Below are 19266 nucleotides of genomic sequence, written 5' to 3' on the forward strand. Positions count from 1 at the left end.
TGATACAATGTTATGGTCCTTGAAGGTGAGATCCTCCGACATAATCACTCCCAGGTCTTTGACGTTGGTGTTTCGCTCTATTTTGTGGCCAGAATTTGTTTTGTACTCTGATGAAGATTTAATTTCCTCATGTTTACCATATCTGAGTAATTGAAATTTCTCATCGTTGAACTTCATATTGTTTTCTGCAGCCCACTGAAAGATTTGGTTGATGTCCGCCTGGAGCCTTTCTGTATTAGTTTCACCCAGTATTTAATGGGTTCAAGATATTCATAATAAGGTTTTATTCCTTTAATGAATTTAATGACATGAGCTATAACTCTTAAGAGTTTACCCAAAGATGAGTATATAGATCCATCAATGACTATTTCTGTTGTCTGTAGTATTTACACAGATTATTTCTGCTGTGTTCACCTCTTCAAGGGGGGCTCCTTGGTGTGGTGAAGAGGCTCTTGGTCTGAGGAATTAGACCTGTCGGTCTCCTTCCTCAGACCGAACCTAATTACCCTCAATCCCCTCTTCCCTATCCCATCCTCCCCTTTTTCCTTTCCTCCTCCTCCTCCCCACCCCTCCCTTTTGACCTTCCTTTTTTGGCCTTTGGGATTTTTCCCACAGGCGCGCTAGTTCCTAGGTAGGGGAAAGGGTACTGGGGTCCATCCCATTTCGTTGAGGTTCTTCGCGGTGGCATAGTTTGCCGTGGAATCTGGATCGCCTGGGGATGTCCCGACCCCTCTCCAGTATCCCAGAGGGTGGCTTTGGGTGTCTTTCGGGCGATGGGTGTATCTCTGGAAGCCACCTTTCAGATTCCAGGGGTGGTGGCCGAAGGAGGTATGCTTTGTGGTGGATATCCAGCCGCACTCTCTTTTGTCCACCAAGGTAGCTTGGCAGATGTGAGGTTGCTATCCCAGATTGCAGGTTTACTGGCATGAAGGGTAGGGTATGGCACGGGTTCCATGCTGCATCTGCGCTACTTGCAGGGCCGAGGTCCTCTTGGGTGTGGAGGGAGATTTCTGGCCCTTTCATTCCTCCTAGGAACTATCCCTCCCCGGTCCCCCCTTTTTATTATTCTTTTTTTTATTTTTATTTTCTTCTTTCTTTTTTCTTAAAAACAAAAAGAAAGAAGTAACCTAACCATGGAGTCCCCAATCCATGACCCCACTACCCCCAGGCCCCTTATTGTTACCGCACCCCGTTCTGACCTCGCCTCATCTTTTGGCCACTCTTTGGACACTCCTAAGGCCCCTGTACCTCTTGCTGGTGCTGTTTCGCCACCCGCTTCAGGTGCCGGGGTTTCGACTGACTCTTTTGATTTGTCTGACCTCCACTCTCCTTTGACTATGCTTCCGGCCTCTCCCTCTACGGTGCAGCAATTTTCGAATTGCCGGCCTGTCCCACGTCGGACCAACTCTGGTCCCACTTCTAAATGCCAACGACAATCTTCTGATGATATTACTTCATTACCTTCCCATTCTACTCAGAAAAGACCGACACGTCATGCACTCCCTCTCCACACTCAGTTTTGGACCACACAATGGACTAAATTCTTTACTTTAAGACTGACCTCTTCTTCTGCCTATCTTTGCAACCATAGTATTGACAAAGCGCTCCAATGCCATGTTGGTAAAGATATTTCCTTTCATGCTCTTAAGAGTGGTACACGCATCATCACAGTCCAGAATGCTACCCAAGCCCATTATCTTTCTCTTCTTTCACATATCGATACTATTCCTATCACTATCGAAAAACATCATTCCCTCAATTCTTGTAGTGGTACTGTCATTCTGCCCCATACCATAATCCAACAGAATTTCCAGACATGTGGCAATGACATTCTCGAACAGCTGGAACTCCAAGATCTCCCAATTCTCAAGGTAGACACGTTATTCCTGCCCGCACGCGGAGACATTACCCTTGCAATGTGGCTCGTTTAACTTTTGACACCCGTGAACTCCCATCCTCTGTTCATGTAGCAGGACATCGGTTACAAGTTCGAAAGGTGATCCCTACACTGCAACAGTGTAGAAATTGCTGGTGCTTTGACCACCCAGCAAAATATTGCAGGTCTATAACCGAATGCCCAGTCTGTGGTACCAATGACCATTCTAATACGTCTTGCAGTCGACCTCCCTCTTGCCTTAATTGTCATGAGGCTCACCCTTCGTACTCTCGCCGTTGCCAGGTTTACTTGAATGAGCGGGAAATTCATTGCCTCAAAGAGGCAGAAGGTCTCCCTTATGCTATGGCGATTTCTCATCTCCGCCTCCAAGGGAGACTACCTCGTGTTTCTTATTCTCGTGTTTCAAAACGTCCCCCCACTTCTGGGGTTTCATCTTCTGCAGCCTCCTCTGTGGTTGCCAGTCCCATAGTCACTCCTGTATCTAATTCTTTTGCTGTCCTGGGCTCAGACGTCCCTACTTCAACACCTCAGTCTGTTCTCGCTTCTTCATGTTCTCCTTCACAAACCCCGGTATTGACAAGACCTCATATGACACCTTCTCCCAATCGTCCCTCTACTTCTCAGAAGTCCAAAAAATCTCCTTTAGCCCCTCCTTCCCTTCATCCACCTCCACACTTTACCTTCCCGGTCTCTGTACCTGGGTCTTCCCCTTTCACTGGCTCTGTTACAAGTGTGGAGGTTCATCCTCCTCCTCGTACCTCCTCCTCGTACTGTGCCTTCCTCCCCTGTCCCCTCCCAAGTTTCTTCCTCTTCTGCCACCTCCCAGGTTTCTGCCTCTTCTGTCCCCTCCCACACTTCTCCAGTTCCCTCCACCCTTTCGCCCCCCCAACCTTGGTACAGTCCATTACAGTTCCTATCTTTACTCAAACTCCTCCTTCTTCCATCTCCAATATTGTCTCCCATACGACGTCTCTGAACTCCGAAACACTTGAAGCAATCTCTGAATATATTGCAGAGACCAAACCATCAATGGACACTGATCCACCCTCTGTTCCTTCTCTTTCCTGTTCTCCATCTGCACAACTCCTTTCTTCACAGTGCACCGTTCCTTGGCTGCTTGAACGTTTTCCACTCCCACCACATGTGGACTTTTCTAACCCCTCTAGTCTGTAAGTACCCTTACCGGTGGATTTCTAGTATCTTTATCGTTGCCAATCATGGCCTATTTACAGTGGTATATACGTGGCCTCGGGTAATCGGGGTGAACTTCAGATGTTGCTCTCCCAATTTTCCCCTGTTGGCATTTGCTTACAAGAACCAAAATTACACTCTGCTGTTATCTATCCCATCTCAGGCTATAATTTATTGTATTCTTTATAGCCTTTTCCTGATGGGACCTTTAATGAAAGTGCCCTTCTTCTATGTGCTGATATTCCGTACCATCAGCTATTTGTTCATACTTCGCTGCATTACACAGCAGCCCGTATCCACCTACATAGGTGCTATACACTCTGTTCTTTGTACCTCTCTTCTTCTCGAGCATTATCTATTCCGGATATTGCCTTTCTTGTTTCGTCATTACTGCCACCACTTCTGTTACTTGGTGATTTTAATGCCCATCATTTTCTCTGAGGGGGTCTCACTGTGATTCCCGTGGCATTCAGCTAGAGGCTTTTCTTGCTTCCCACCCCCTCTATGTTTTAAATACAGGTATTCACACTCATTTTGATCCTCGTACTCATGCGATCTCTTGTATCGATCTCTCAGTCTGCTCTTCCTCTGCTGCACTAGACTTCACCTGGTCTTTTCTCCCAGATTTACATGACAGCGATCATTTTCCAATCAGTCTTACTTCCCCTTCATATTCACCACCTCTTCGTAACCCATGCTGGCAATTTGATCAGGCAAATTGGGACCTTTACTCACAACTAACTATTTTTAGTGAGGTTCCTGCTTCGTCCTCCATTGATGAGCTTTTACACCTCTTCTCGTCCCCAGTTTTAACAGCAGCTTCTCATTCTATACCCCAAACCTCGGGCAGGCATTCTCAGAAATGCATGCCTTGGTGGTCTCCAGCTTGTGCTCGTGCATTTGAAATGCACTGTGTGGGGCAGGTACTGGTATAATAGAACCACTGAGAGACTTCTTGATTTTAAGCAGAAGCATGTGATCGCTCGCCGTGTCATCCGTGACGCTAAACGTACTTGCTGGCGAGATTATGTCTCCACCATCACCTCTGCTTCCTCTATGAGTGCAGTTTAGAAAAAAATACAGAGCCATAGTGGCAAATATTCTCCTGACCTGGATCCTGTTCTGTGGGTTGCCGGTGTTGATATAGCAAACCCTCTAGATATTGCTATTGAAATTGACAGTCATCTGGTCCGTATTTCTCTGGGGCTCCATCTCTGCCCCTCGTTTCTTTCCTCAAAGTCTGCCAAAGAGTTAGCACCCTCGGACTTTTCTTCTCTCAGAGAAGAACAATATAATGTGCCTTTTAGACTTCAGGAACTGGAGGCAACACTCTCAGGTTGCCGATCATTGACAGCTGGGCCCGACGACATTCATATTCGTATGTTACAACATTTACAAAAGTCAGTCCTTGCAGTCCTCTTACGCCTTTTCAATCTTATTTGGTCACAAGGCGTTCTTCCACAGCTGTGGAAATCTGCCATTGTTCTCCCTTTCCGCAAACCGGGTACTACGGGACATGAAGCCTCCCACTATCATCCCATCGCTCTCACCAGTGCAGTTTGCAAAGTGATGGAACTTCTGGTAAATAGACGTTTAATGTGGTATTTAGAGACACGCAACAGTCTCCCCACTAGTCAATATGGCTTTCATAAGGGCCGTTCTACCATAGACCCCTTACTATGCTTGGCTACGTATGTTCGTAATGCCTTTGCGAATAACCACTAAGTTATTGCCATATTTTTTGACCTTGAGAAGGCATATGACACAACTTGGAGGTATAATATTTTGGCCCAAGCCCACTCCTTAGGCCTCCGGAGCAATCTACCATTTTTCCTTAAGAACTTTTTAACTGACAGACATTTCCGTGTTCGAGTCAATAATGTGCTCTTCCCGGACTTTGTCCAAGCTGAAGGTGTCCCTCAGGGATGTGTTCTGAGCACAACACTTTCTCCTTTCTATAAATGATTTGGCCTCTGTTTTTCCATCCAATATTTGATCATCACTCTATGTAGATAACTTTGCTATTGCTTGTGCAGGCGCTTACTGTCACCTCATTACAGTTTCTCTCCAGCATGCGGTCGACCGTGTTTCCAATTGGGCCACCATGCATGGGTTTAAATTTTCCAGTACCAAAACTCGCCAAATTACTTTCACTAGATGCTCTGTCATCTCCAATCATCCTTGGTACCTCTATGGCTCCCGTATCCCTGAACGTGATACAGTGAGGCTTCTAGGCCTTCTCTTTGACCGTAGGTTATCCTGGAAACCCCACATTACCTCTCTAAAGGCAACTTGTCACAGCCGGCTGAACCTTCTTAAAACCCTTGCTCATCTTTCATGGGGAGCTGATCGTCGAACTCGCCTTCGCCTACATTCAGCCCTCATTTTATCGAAACTCGATTATGGTGACCAGATCTATTCAGCGGCCTCTCCTGCTACTCTCTCTAGCCTTAACCCCATCCATCACCAAGGATTATGTTTATGCCTTGGTGCTTTTCGCTCTTCCCCTGTTGAGAGCCTCTATGCAGAAGCGAATGTTCCATCCTTGGCTGATCGCCGTGATGCCCATTGCCTTCGCTACTATGTGCGCTCTCACGATCTCCGCAATCCTTCCATTTATAGAATGGTCACTGATATTAGTAGACATTATTTGTTCACCACCCCTGTTTGCTGTCCCTTATCTCTTCGCCTACATTCGCTCTTGTCTTCCCTTCAGTTACCACCTTTATATGTTCATGTAGCATCTCACTTTTCCCTACCCCCCTGGGAAGTTCCAGCAGTTTGAGTCTGTTCTTTCTCACTCCCTTTCTCGAAAGCCCAACTGCCTACGGTGGCTTCCCACTCTCTTTTTCTTGACCACTTCCACTCTCATTCTCATGCCATCGCCGTGTACACAGATGGCTCTAAATCTTCTGACGGCATCAGATTCGCAGCAGTGTTTCTGGACAGCATCGTGCGAGGGCATTTACTATCTTCGGCTAGTATTTTTACTGCTGAATTGTATGCCATTCTTGCAGCACTTATTCGTATCACATCTATGCCTGTCATCATTTGTGGTTGTCTCAGACTCCCTTAGTGCTCTACAGGCTATACGGAAATTTGATACACCTCACCCCCTAGTTCTCCGTATCCAACTTTGGCTACGCCATATCTCTACCAAGCATAAAGATAGTTTTTTGTTGGGTCCCTGGTCATGTTGATGTACAGGGCAATGAACAGGCAGACACTGCTGTGCAGTCAGCAGTACATGACCTACCAATTTCATGTAGAGGTGTCCCATTTCTGGACTATTTTGCTGTAATAGCTACCCGCCTTCACACCCATTGGCAACAACGTTGATCTATTCTGCTCAATAACAAACTTTGTCCTACTAAACCGAGTGTAGGTTACTGCCCGTCTTCTTGTCACCAGTGTCGAGGATGGGAGACTACTCTCTACCGCCTTCGCATTGGCCACACTCGTCGTACTCATGGATATATCATGGAGAGGCGCCCTGCTCCTCTCTGAGAGAATTGTCAGGTTCCATTATCGGTCAGCCACATTCTGTTAGACTGCCCACTTTATCAACGAGCACGCAGAATTTACCTCCAACGTCGCCTTCGCTCCGCTGCTCTCTCTTTACCTTCCCTTCTCGCTGATGGACCCACCTTTCATCCGGACTCTCTCATTGACTTTTTGACAACAACTGACTTACTCCACAAACTCTGATGATACCTTCAACCCTTTCTACCTCAATCTCTTGCTACCCTCTACCCCTGCACTATCCCCTGCCCTGCTGTTTTCTGTAACCTACTAATCATCCCTCCCCCCTTCTGCCGCCCGATACCCTCCCTTCCCTACTCTGCAGCACTGTATAGCCCTTGTGGCTTAGCGCTTCGTTTAGATTATAATAATAATAATCTGCTATGTTCAAGCAGACTATTTCTTCTGGTATAATGTGAGTTTTTTGTTGAGGCCAATTATTTTCATTAGAGAGCCAGTTCAGTCCTTGGAGCCATAATTTATTATCCACAAATTTCTTGAGTGGGACACCACGTAACAACATGTCAGCTGGATTCTCTTGGGTAGAGACGTTGAGAAAGAGATAATCTCTCTGCATCTCTTTTATTTCTGCTACTCTGTTCTGTACATAGACCAACTTACTCTTATTATTTCTTAACCACTGGAGAACTGCTTCATTATCACTCCAGATCACGGTTTTTTCAATAGTGAGATGATCAATTACACTGTTGAGATAGACAGCTAATTTTGTACCTACATAGAGTGCTGTCAGTTCCAATTGTGGTACTGTTCTGACCTTCAAGGGTACAACCCTGACCTTTGAAGTAATTAGTGTACTTCCTTCAGCATTACTCATGTAAGCTACAGCGCCATAACCTTTGGTTGACGCATCACAGAACACATGTAATGTGTACTTGTTTCCCTCTTGACTTATTTGTCTGGGAAATGTAATTTGATGAAGTTGTTTAAACTCCTTGGATATTTCATCCCATGCTTGACTCATTTCTAGAGGCAAGTTCTCATCCCATCCAATTTTGAGCTTCTATGCATCTTGCATAAGTATTTTACCTTTTATGGAAATTGGTGAGACGAGTCCTTGAGGATCAAAACATTGTGATACCTCTGACAGTAAACTACGTTTAGTGAGTGTACTGCATGATTTATTATTTATCCTTTTGAGAGTCAAAGTATCTTCCTGTGTGTTCCAATTAAGTCCCAGCATATTGTTGCAATTAGGAATCTCAGTTTCAGGGATATCTTCTTTGATAAATTCCCTTAATTGCTTTGAATTAGTATTCCACATCCTTAGAGGCATATTTGCTTCTTTCATCTCCTTGTTAGCTTCTCTGTATAAGGATTTCAAATCCTCCTCTTTATTCACAGTACCTTGAAGATTGTCCACATTTTTTTTTTTTTCACACATGGTTTGACAAGGTTAGGGATCCCTAGCTTTATTGACAAGCTATTTACAGGTTAAGGATTCCTAACTTTATTGGCAAGCTAAGAGCTGTTACCTACATCAGCTCATTTGCAAGCATTTTTATTGTTATCAGACATACAAGTAGGGAACAGGATGAAGTTGGAGCCATCTGTGGGCCAGCATTTTCATGTGATCAACTGACTTTATCTCGTTGATATCATTATGCTATACGAATGTGTTCCATACTCGAGTCATCTTGGGTATATATGATCTCAGATGGAGTGATGTTCTGGAGAAGGGTACAGCCAGAGTGAAGTTGCTGCTTTCTGCCTGTCTTGTGGCATAAAAGCTTGTTTCACGCTGTCCTCGAAGTGGATCAAAGTGTGGTACTTTGACAATATTGGCCTTGTACATAACAGTAAGGCCATCCACATCCCTCCTATGTTGAAGGCTCTGCTGAAATGACAGATCTATCCAGGATGGGTCCAGGCGAGAGACGAGACGTCTTGCTCTGTCAAGCAGTCGCAGATGAGAGGGGTAACAGGCAAACCAACAAAGTGGAGTATACTCAAGGCGTGCGCGTACTTGTGCCTCGTACAGAATCTTGCAAACCCTACTGTCAAGCAGATGCGAGATACGGCGAAGTGCTGTAAGCTTCCTGGCTGCCTTGTTTGCAAGATTTACAACATGGTTCTTCATGGTTAGTTTGGAGTCAGATTTCACCCCAAGGATATCAACTTCTTCTCCAGGTGCCAACACCCTCCCATTCATCCTTACTACTGCACCAGCATTACCATCATGGTGCCTAGAGACGATCATTTGCGTTTTCTCAGGTGCAAATGTTACTTGCCATCTATTTCCCCAAGCTGATATAGCTCTCAGCTGGTAATTGATGTAGCTTAGAGCAGCTGGCATTTCTTCTCTTGGATAAGTGAATACCAATGTACAGTCGTCTGCATATGCATGTGATTCTGGGATGAGATGAAGAAGGTCGTTGAAGTAGACATTCCATAACAATGGTCCCAGTACGCTTCCTTGTGGAACACTTGCCCCAATAGGATGTCTTGCTGATTCCGTTCCATTGAGAACTACACTTAGAGTTCTACCATGAAGGTAATCACTGAGGAGACATAACGTAGAGCCTGCATTTCCCAGTGCTTGAAGTTTTGCTAAGAGGCCCTGGTGCCACACCAGGTCGAAAACACCAGTAATGTCCAGTGCTACCAAACAGCTGACTTTGGATTCATCCAGTGACTGGTGCCACTTAGTGGAGAGGTTTAACAACAGATCAACAGCAGAGTAACCTTTCCTGAAGCAATATTGACGATCACAAAGTAGTGAGTGGTAGTCAAAAAACTCTGTCATTTGTCTTGAGATTATTGTCTCAAGGATCTTACCAGTGATTGACAGGAGTGACACTGGTCTGTAGTTGCTGACTTCTGCTCTCCCCTTCTTTTTGTGAACAGGGACTACATTTGCCTCTTTCCATAGAGAGGGCCATTTACACTGTACTAGGCATTGCTGAAAGATGCGAGTTAGAGGTGCTGCTAGCTGGTCTGCACATCTTCTCAGCAATCTTGGGCTCAACTTGTCTGGGCCCACAGCCTTTTCTTGGTCAAGCAATTTAAGAAGGAAATGCACCTCCTCCTGCCTTATTGTCACCACTGACAGTTTTGACGCAGTTCTTGCAGCTAGCCAAGGAGGGTCCCTTGCTGGATCAGGAACTTGCATTTTGGTAGCAAAGTGTTCAGCAAAGAGGTCCGCCTTCTCTTGACTACTAGTAGAGGTGGTCCCATCCTGTCGATTTAGAGGTGGAATGAGTTCATCAGGCAGATAACCTTGTCTGTCCTTGACCAGGGACCACCAAGTTTTGGAGCCTACCCTACCTGATGCTAGCTTTCTTTTAGTGTCCACCTCCCATTTAGCAATGGCCCACTTTTGAACGTCGCCCATATGACTACAGGCTTGCCTGTGCAAGTTCCTGTTGTAGTTGGTAGGATGTCTCTTAAACCTTCGCCTTGCTTTGTACTTAGCAGTAGCAGCCTCTCTACAATGACAGCCAAACCAAGGCTGATCTGTAGGCTTTGTCACATATTGGCGGTGAGGAATGTGTTCTTGTTGTAGATTAAGGATGTGTCCAGTGAAGGCTTTCACTTGGTTGTCAACATCCCCTTGGAGAAGAGCATTCCAGTCGGTGGTGGCGAGCTCAGAGCAAAGGGCTGGCCAATTACCTCTTTCCCATAACCAGGTTGTGCTTGTGGACTCCTCACCTGCTTTAAGATTTCTTTGAAGGGACTTTCTGATTTCTTCAAATGTGTATTTAGAGTAGCTTCTAGTAAGAATGGAAAGGATGTTGCACCAAATAATACTGATTTGAAACGATAAGTTTTCACAGGACTTTGAGGATCATGTGGATTTTCAGGCCACAAGAATCGAGTATAATCTCTATTTCTTGTAGTCCTACTCTTAAGAAAGCTTTGGAAATATCAGCCGTGTAGGCATATGGGTTTGTGCCAACTTTCATAAGCACGTCTCCAAGCTTCTCAGTTAGTGAGGGTTCGGTCATCAGACAGTCATTAAGACTTGCTACATCTTCATTAGCACGCGCGCTGCAATTGTATACAACACGTAGTGGAGTGGTTTCAGAATCTTTTCTGACCCCATGGTGCGGGAGATAATGAGCTTCTGTCTTCAACTTTTCTTCGACTACTTCCTCAATGAATTAATTGTCTAACTGTTCTTGTATGATATTATCATAGACAGTAGCTCTGGATTCTTCCTGAGCTCATGTATTTGTGCTTTCATTTGTTCGAAAGTCATGCGATAATTGTTAGGCAGATATGGTGGATTTAACTTCGATGGTAACCTAACCCAATACTGTCCTTCTTCATATCTGACAGTGTCCAAATATTGGTTATAAGTCTGAGACTCTTGTGGGCCTGGTTTATTTATATCAATACCTATCGCATCTAAATCGCACAACTTATCAACTGGTTCATTCATTTCTTCCAGTAACGATATTTTTTGCTGTGGTACATGATCAGCGGTTATTCTCGTAACTAGTACATTTTCCACTGAATCAATATCAGCTTCTTTCCCACTTTGAGAGGGAATGGGACCACATATCATGTGGCCTCCTGCTGTTTTCAGCAAGTGAACATTATGTTTACTTACTATATTTTGCACTAAACAGTGATAATAATCACTTCCAATGATTAAATCAATTGGACAAGTAGTGTCCGTCTGTATGTCAGGACAGGCTAACTTGACCTTAGCTACTTTCAGTGCTGCAACTGTTTCTTTTAATCCCTGGATCTGCACAGACTTAGGCAAATCATTTACTACCACAGCTTCTACTGTCTTTTTCCTGTTTCCTAGACCAACAGTGATTCTGGCTAGGTCATATGTCTGTTTACCAGAATTGTGGAAAAAACCAGCTATATCTAACTGTATTTTGGCATAGGGTTGTTTATTCAGTTTCTGCAACACTGTTCTTCTTATGAAGGACCTTTGTGAGCCTTGATCAAATAGTGTTAGCACATTGGTTTTGTGTAATTTATTAGATAACTCAACTCGAGCTGTCGGGAGAGCAGTCACTTTAAACTTATCTCTCACATTTAATGTTGTTGCTTGCTGACTTCCTGATTCTGTGGAAGTCTTCTGTTGTTCAGCAAAAGTATTTGGGCATAATGCTGTATGATGCATACCCTTGCATTTAAAACACTTCTTCAGTGAGCATTTTCCTCCCTTGTGTTCACCTAAACATTTGATGCACCTTTTCAGCTGATGAACACGTTGTTTACGTGCCTCCATTGATGTGTATTGACTACAATACTGTGCCCAATGTGTTCCATTACAAAGTACACATTTTGGAGTACGTTTATGTGTGACAGTCTGTTTACTGTCTGTTGTATTCACAGCTTGATAAGTGCCTATATGATTTTTCCAATTATGTGGTTTAGTGGGAGTAGTTATACTCTTTTTATACTAAGTTGAAGGTTTGTTATCCACAGGATTTGTGGATGTTTCATCTTGTCTCGTTGCTTGCATGCATGAAACTATTGCTTGTAAACCATTGCTGATTTCTTCACAAGTGAAATAGCTTTTTTGAACATAATATTTAATCGTTCAATAGTCTATGGTGACAGCTTATCCTGTACAATACCACTGATAAATCAATCACATTCCCTTAGGTCATATTTAGCACCTAGAGATCTCAGACTATTGTCTAATGTGATCCTAAATGCCTGTAAATCTGAAAAACAATGTTTGGGTGGCTTCAAGCTTGATATTAAGACTGCATGTCTAACTCTGGCCTTGTTAGCATCAAAGTAATTGTCTGCTAAGACACGTAAGGCTATTTGATAATTGCCTTTAACCACCGGAAATGACTTAATCAGTTCATAGGGTTCTCCCTTCACAAGACATTTAAGGTAATCGAACTTAGCAATCTCATCTATGTCAGTTCGTGAATTTACTTTGGATTGAAAACTACTAATGAATTCTTCATAATTATGACTTTGGAAAATAAGTAATGACAAGGTAGGCAAGCTTGGTAATGGGACACTTGTTGTTCCAGTTGTTGCAGGTGTAACAGGTGTTTGACCACTAATTACAGTAGGTCTCTGTGACAGAGTTTTGTAGAAAGTAGCCTGTACTCCTGTCCACCTTAATTGTTGATTACTAAAAGCATCCAAAACATTTTTAATTTCATCCTCAGATGGATCTGATTCTAGAAACTTACCTTCATATTTTGTAGTCTGAATTAATTATTGCAAGACATTGTGTAAGTAATTCCAATTTTGCCTCAAGATCGTCAAAATCTATGTTTGTATCTTGAGTTAATCCTATACAGACTGAAATTAGATTTTCTAATTGTGTAATCTTAGTCTGTAAAGACTGAAACTGAGTTTTCAAACAAGCCATTTTAATGTGATACTGAAAATTCTAGCACCACACTTAGAGTGTTTAAAAAACACTGTACTGCTATAAACAGCTGAGTTTTTTGTTATGCTCAAGTCAGCAATAATCGACTCAAACACTACTGACCCACTAAGCTTAACCTCAGGGTCAATGACCATGAAGGGTACAGGGTACATATGGCTGGATGATGCCTCTGGTTGTTTATGTCCTGAGTTTGCAGTGTCAGTTTGATAACGTTGAGTCACGGTAAATAACAACGTTATACACTTCATTCCCTATACACTATAAATGTATAGTTATTTGTACACTGTAGTACAACATACTTGGAAAATAATGTGGCCTTATCCAGTTCGAAGGACCAAATTGTTGAGAAATGGTACAACTATGGTTAAAGATTAAATATAGGGGGAACTTGGATTGATAGACAGCTTTTGCCTACACAGCCACCCCTGCAGGCAAGGTCTTGAGAAGCTGTCATAGCTACTTCTCAACAGGCTGTAAAGGAAATATATTAGAAATAAATTACCCCTTGGGGGTATTATGCCAGCATATTTCATTAACTGATTGCTGACTGGAAAACTTACTTGTGTGGACTCAAGGTCCCCTCTTCACCCAGGTTTATGATAAGTTACTAGATCGTAATGTTGTTCTCATTTGCACAGTCATTAAAACTTGATTACATCTTAGTACACTTACCTGGGTATGTGTATCTGACCCGGATATCCGATGAAGAATATTGTTCTTTGAAGAATGTCACACTACACTCTGTTGGATTGCAACACTCGTTACACTATTCATCAAGATTTGTTCATTTATTCACACTCTGTTTACTAAAGAAGCTGATTATTGTGTTTTGTGAGATACTTCATTCACACTAATGCATGGATCAGTGTTCTTTGTTGGTTATTACGGTGTCAATGTGAGTCCCAGTAGGATCAAAAGTAATCTGCCCTCACAGCATCTCCCTGCGCCTCGCTTGTCCCCAGCATAAAGGAAAAGCTGACCTAGTATTTTTCCTCTCCTTGCCAAACTTCCACTATGAAGCAAAGCAGAATGCTTGATTCTTGCTATCTTAAGCATAGACAACAATGTACACTATCTTTACCATGGTAATAAAATGGGAGCAGGATTTTCTTAATTGTCCTGCTAAGGTAAGAGATGGACTGTCTCTTATTAAACTAAACTATTTGCAACATCGGATTCTTACAAGGATCCACGGCCGCGTGACCACGTCACATACTCGTACTGCATCTGGGGTCAATTACTCACTGTAGCAGTAAACAAGATGCTTGCCCCTTCTGAGAGGGCTGGGCCCCTCAGGGCTGAAAGGGGCTGAAGGGGGCTGATACCCCCCTCCTGGAGAAAATTTCTCCACAACCTTTGTAAGAACTGTGATGTCAAGTTATTGTGGATGCACAGATTGTATATATTAAATTTATTTTCTCTGGTTTATTATTTAATTTTAATATACATCATTGTATGCTAATGGTGTCTGTCGATCTTACTTTATATCATTATTGTATAACATAGTTAAATGCATCATATTTACGAGTAAACTTTGTCTACAACATGTAAACAGTAATCTGCAAATATAAAAGTCTGACTGCTCCTTCAGATGCCTTATTCGTGACATTTAAAAATAATTTACTTGCGAAAATCTTTTTTATGAGGTCACCCTTTCATACAAGAGGTTCACAGAGCTAGAGTCAATGAGGTTCACAGAGCTAGAGCCAAGGAGGTTCACAGAGCTAGAGCCAAGGAGGTTCACAGAGCTAGAGCCAAGGAGGTTCACAGAGCTAGAAGAGCCAAGGAGGTTCACAGAGGTAGAGCCAAGGAGGTTCACAGAGCTAGAGCCAAGGAGGTTCACAGAGCTAGAGCCAAGGAGGTTCACAGAGCTAGAACCAAGGAGGTTCACAGAGCTAGAACCAAGGAGGTTCACAGAGCTAGAACCAAGGAGGTTCACAGAGCTAGACCCAAGGAGGTTCACAGAGCTAGAAGAGCCAAGGAGGTTCACAGAGCTAGAAGAGCCAATGAGGTTCACAGAGCTAGAGCCAAGGAGGTTCACAGAGCTAGAGCCAAGGAGGTTCACAGAGCTAGAGCCAAGGAGGTTCACAGAGCTAGAGCCAAGGAGGTTCACAGAGCTAGAGCCAAGGAGGTTCACAGAGCTAGAGCCAAGGAGGTTCACAGAGCTAGAGCCAAGGAGGTTCACAGAGCTAGAGCCAAGGAGGTTCACAGAGCTAGAGCCAAGGAGGTTCACAGAGCTAGAGCCAAGGAGGTTCACAGAGCTAGAGCCAAGGAGGTTCACAGAGCTAGAGCCAAGGAGGTTCACAGAGCTAGAGCCAATTATTACAAAAATAGTGAGATAATGTGATACTATTTAGTTTAGTAGGTAAAAATTTTATTTAATACTTTGAAATAAATTAAGTAGTTGGCAATACATTTCTGTAGGGATGTTGTGAGCTATACCAGATATATTTAATACCTCCAAGTATGATTCAAATCTAGAGACTGTAGATGTTTTTGTGCATAATATTACTGTTTATCTCACCTTAGGAGCGCGGGACATTCCTGTCCACCCTGTAATCATAATGAATGTCCAGAGATGACGTGTCCCAATGGCATAGGCACCGACATGTGTGGCTGCTGTCCAAAATGCACCAAAGTAAGTTATGAGTTATTTACAATTAATCTTACTCTTAAAATGCAGAAAAATAACTGCTGGTTTTATTTGTATGCTAGGATAGCCTCTTAGCAAAAGAGAATAGTCTCATCTATACTGAAGAATGTTTTACAGAAGACAATGCTGTCAATGTAGATAGATAGCTCTGTTATCTTCTTCACAGTTTACTTCTTATATACACACGGTGCTCCTGCTGGCAGCTCAGTGTTGTAATCATTGTTTACCTTGCCACTGCTATACTAACCGGCAGATCATCGCAGACGATTTCGGAAAACATTGTTAAGTTAGGTAAGCTTTGTCGGAGAAGAAGACAAGTGTTTCCTGACGCGGGTCGTAGTCAGATGATGACCCGTCGATGGAACTTTTGGTCATCTGACCGAGGTCTTCCGCTGGCTTACCGGTCCACCCCTTTAAAATTATGGTCTTAGTTCTAACCATCTAGTCAAAGGAATATATGGTCTTTTTCGGCGTACATCAGAGGGAAAATATAAAAACATGAAGCGTTAATAATATAAAGAGCAGCCTTGTCACAGCTCGCTTCTCACCACTATCGTAACAGCATCTCTGCAAAATCTAACAAACAATAAAGGTTTGTAGATGAATGGTTCAGAGAACCGACATGTTGATAAATTAGACACATGTGCAACTCTTGGGTATCTTTATTGAGGAAACGTTTCGCCACACAGTGGCTTCATCAGTCCATACAAAGGAGAATCTTGAAGAACAGGAGGAGAATGAGGTAATCAGTCCCTCAACTTCTTGGGATCTTAATACTTGGGAATTCTTCGCTTGCCTAATTCTTGGGTACGACCTACTTCAACATTGAACAAATGTTACCCGACCTATGACTGCTGCACCTCTCCTGCCAACGGTTTATAAGCTCCTTCTCAGCACGTATGCCGTATTCTATTCAAGATTGATGGACTGACCACATCGACTCAAGGTTGAGGGACTGATTACCTCATTCTCCTCCTGTTCTTCAAGATTCTCCTTTGTATGGACTGATGAAGCCACTGTGTAGCGAAACGTTTCCTCAATAAAGATACCCAAGAGTTGCACATGTGTCTAATTTATCAAACAATAAAGGAGTCGTCATGTTGTGAAGACAGCCAGCAGATGGTGTGCAACCTCCCTTGTGAATCTACACTAACTAGCACCTATCTCCAACACTGTGGAGATACAGCTGCTAGCTTCAAGATCCAAATGGTCAGAAAATACTGGAAACTATGTTCATAATTTTAATTTTATCTCTGTAGATCCAAACACCGCTGGCTCATAACAAGAGTTCGCATTCAAATATGAAAAAAAAAAAGCTGGAAAAACTCATAAAAGAAGCGAAGAGAATCCGGAGTGTATTTGTATGTTTACTCTGAATCTGGCAATGAACTGAGATACATAATGATTATCTAGTTAACTTTAATTCGTGTCCGCTCTATGAAATGTAGTATCGAAAGTGAGATAGAAGGAATCATTCTATTTTTGGATTCATATCATTGAAATAATTAGACCTTTAAATTAATATTTTTCGTACACTGATATATGTCTTACATGCACTAATACTTAATCAAAAATAGGTTTAAAAGAGCATTCACCTTTGTTCGAGATCTTAAAGTATATGCAGCCAGTTTCCAATAATGTATGTGCATCGAAGAATGTTTTTTTATAAAGAATATACAAGCTTATTATTTTGCTGAACCGAGTGCAAAATAAAAAGTACAGAATGTTTAGTTACATCATACAATGACATTCTTATCCCTTGCAACTGTCGAAAATTTTAATGTAAGAGTTGCTTTCTCATTGTTTTCTTCTACAGAACATCACGTAGCCTGAACTAATTAATACCAAAAAAATAAATAAATACGAAATTCAATTATTGGGAGAATAATTTGGAGTCGCCCATATTAATATTGATTTACAAAATATTTCCATCCTATGTTTTAGAATCTTAAGGTTAGAACAGAGTGCAACGGACAAGTGAAGTTGTAGGCATTCTTGAGCCTCCCCAGCACTCAGTCTTGATGCCCAAAGCTGGGATGTGGCTCCAAAAGGATCCTGTATTGATTGCTGCCTTTGCACCTCCTGACATCGTCTGCTGCTATGCAGCTGCCACACCCTTCAAGCTCAGTGTGGGCGGGGTTTGTGCAGCCCCAACCCCGTGGGAGGTGGGGAATGGGGCTAGGCCTGAAGACAGCTGGTCCCAGAGGACAACAAGGAGGTACTTGTACCTCCTCCTATGGCAGACATTGATCTGAGGACACTCCCACGACAGGAAGCCAAGGCCGGGCCACCTCCTGGAAAAGGCCAAGTCTGAGTGATTATACTGGCGAGTCTACTACCTACCTTAAAACTAGAAGTTTCATTGTCCAGAACATTGTCCATGGCCTAAATATTTTGTTTGTTTTATCATATAAACATTTTCTTTTCTTTACAAGAGAAGCATTAATCTCTTGTTAAACTAGTATGCAATATCCGATGCACTAAATTCTGTTCATTAGTTGTATTATACCTTAAACTTATGTTTCTTGATTGCTCTAACATTTAAATCCCCCCCTTCCCCCAAAAAAGTAGCACTCCTGCAAGAATTTTGTCATTGAATTTCCAAAATAACCGGTAATATTAACCTGCAATATCATTAAATTTCTATGAAATTACCTAACCCATAGGACTCAATGAGGGTGGTTCCAATCAAAGTACTGGAAATTTTGGAAACGAATTCTGCATTCTCTAGGTCAGTATTAAGATGCGACAAACTGAATATTAAGAATACACTCACCGTTGTATGGGCTGTTGTTCCTGACCATAAAGATTGTGTTTAATCATGAAGACAATTAATAAAGGAATCAACTGATGTATAAAAACATACACCAGGAGTTATTGATTGAATACCCGTATATTTCTATCACCAATGATATTTACAATCTTACATGAGATTTTGGCTGATACTCTATTATATGCAATTTAACAAATGATGGAGGAAGAAGCATGGTTCTCGCTAGCTACGCACTACGGAGGAGAGACCTCTAGTACATGTTACTTAGCTGAAAGCAACCGAGGAACTGGTCACCATTGCTAATTTTAATTACATAGTGAACTTGCTTTGAGCCCTTTCCCCACTCTAGTTATGCATTTACAACTGGTAGCTATTCTTCGGTGTGATCAGGGCCACATCATTTACATTGACAATAAGCCACCTGGTATTCTAGCTAATTATTGATGGACTCAAGGATGTTTGGTTACATATGTTTCATGGCAAATAGATAATGGGACCCCCGGTTATCGGCCAGTTTGGTTATCGGCCAACTCGGTTATCGGCAGGTTTTTTGGCGCCCGGTTATCGGCCGTTCTGGATACGCCCATCTGCCAGCTGGGGCAGCTTGCGCTTCAGTTTGGCTTTGTCTCTCGGTGGCTGAGGAGCTTTGCTCATACATCCAAACATTTTGCTTGTTTGCCATTGTTTTTAGTGGTTTTTCTTGCAGTACAACTGTAAAATAAGTAAAGATGGCTCCAAAGAAAGCTCCTAGCAAAGTTCCTGTGGTAAAGAAAGTGAGAAACACCATGGAATTTAAGTGTGAAGTTATAGAAAAGTTTGAGAGTGTTATGAAGGTGATGGAACTTGTCAGGATGTATAGCAAGAATAAATCAACAATTGCATCC

At 42.7% G+C, this 19266-nt stretch overlaps 1 protein-coding gene across 1 annotated transcript in view; it reads left to right on the forward strand.

The window, feature by feature from the left end:
- LOC128690805 (venom protein 302) overlaps positions 1 to 19266 on the forward strand; it is an 88346-nt gene that overhangs the window by 36004 nt on the left and 33076 nt on the right. Inside the window, exon 3 of the mRNA XM_070088159.1 lies at positions 15486 to 15594. Within this exon, the coding sequence (XP_069944260.1) occupies positions 15486 to 15594 (109 nt within the window). The remainder of the gene's footprint in view (positions 1 to 15485; positions 15595 to 19266) is intronic.

The sequence above is a fragment of the Cherax quadricarinatus genome, chromosome 24, assembly GCF_038502225.1.
Source record: "Cherax quadricarinatus isolate ZL_2023a chromosome 24, ASM3850222v1, whole genome shotgun sequence".
NCBI classification, from domain to species: domain Eukaryota; kingdom Metazoa; phylum Arthropoda; class Malacostraca; order Decapoda; family Parastacidae; genus Cherax; species Cherax quadricarinatus.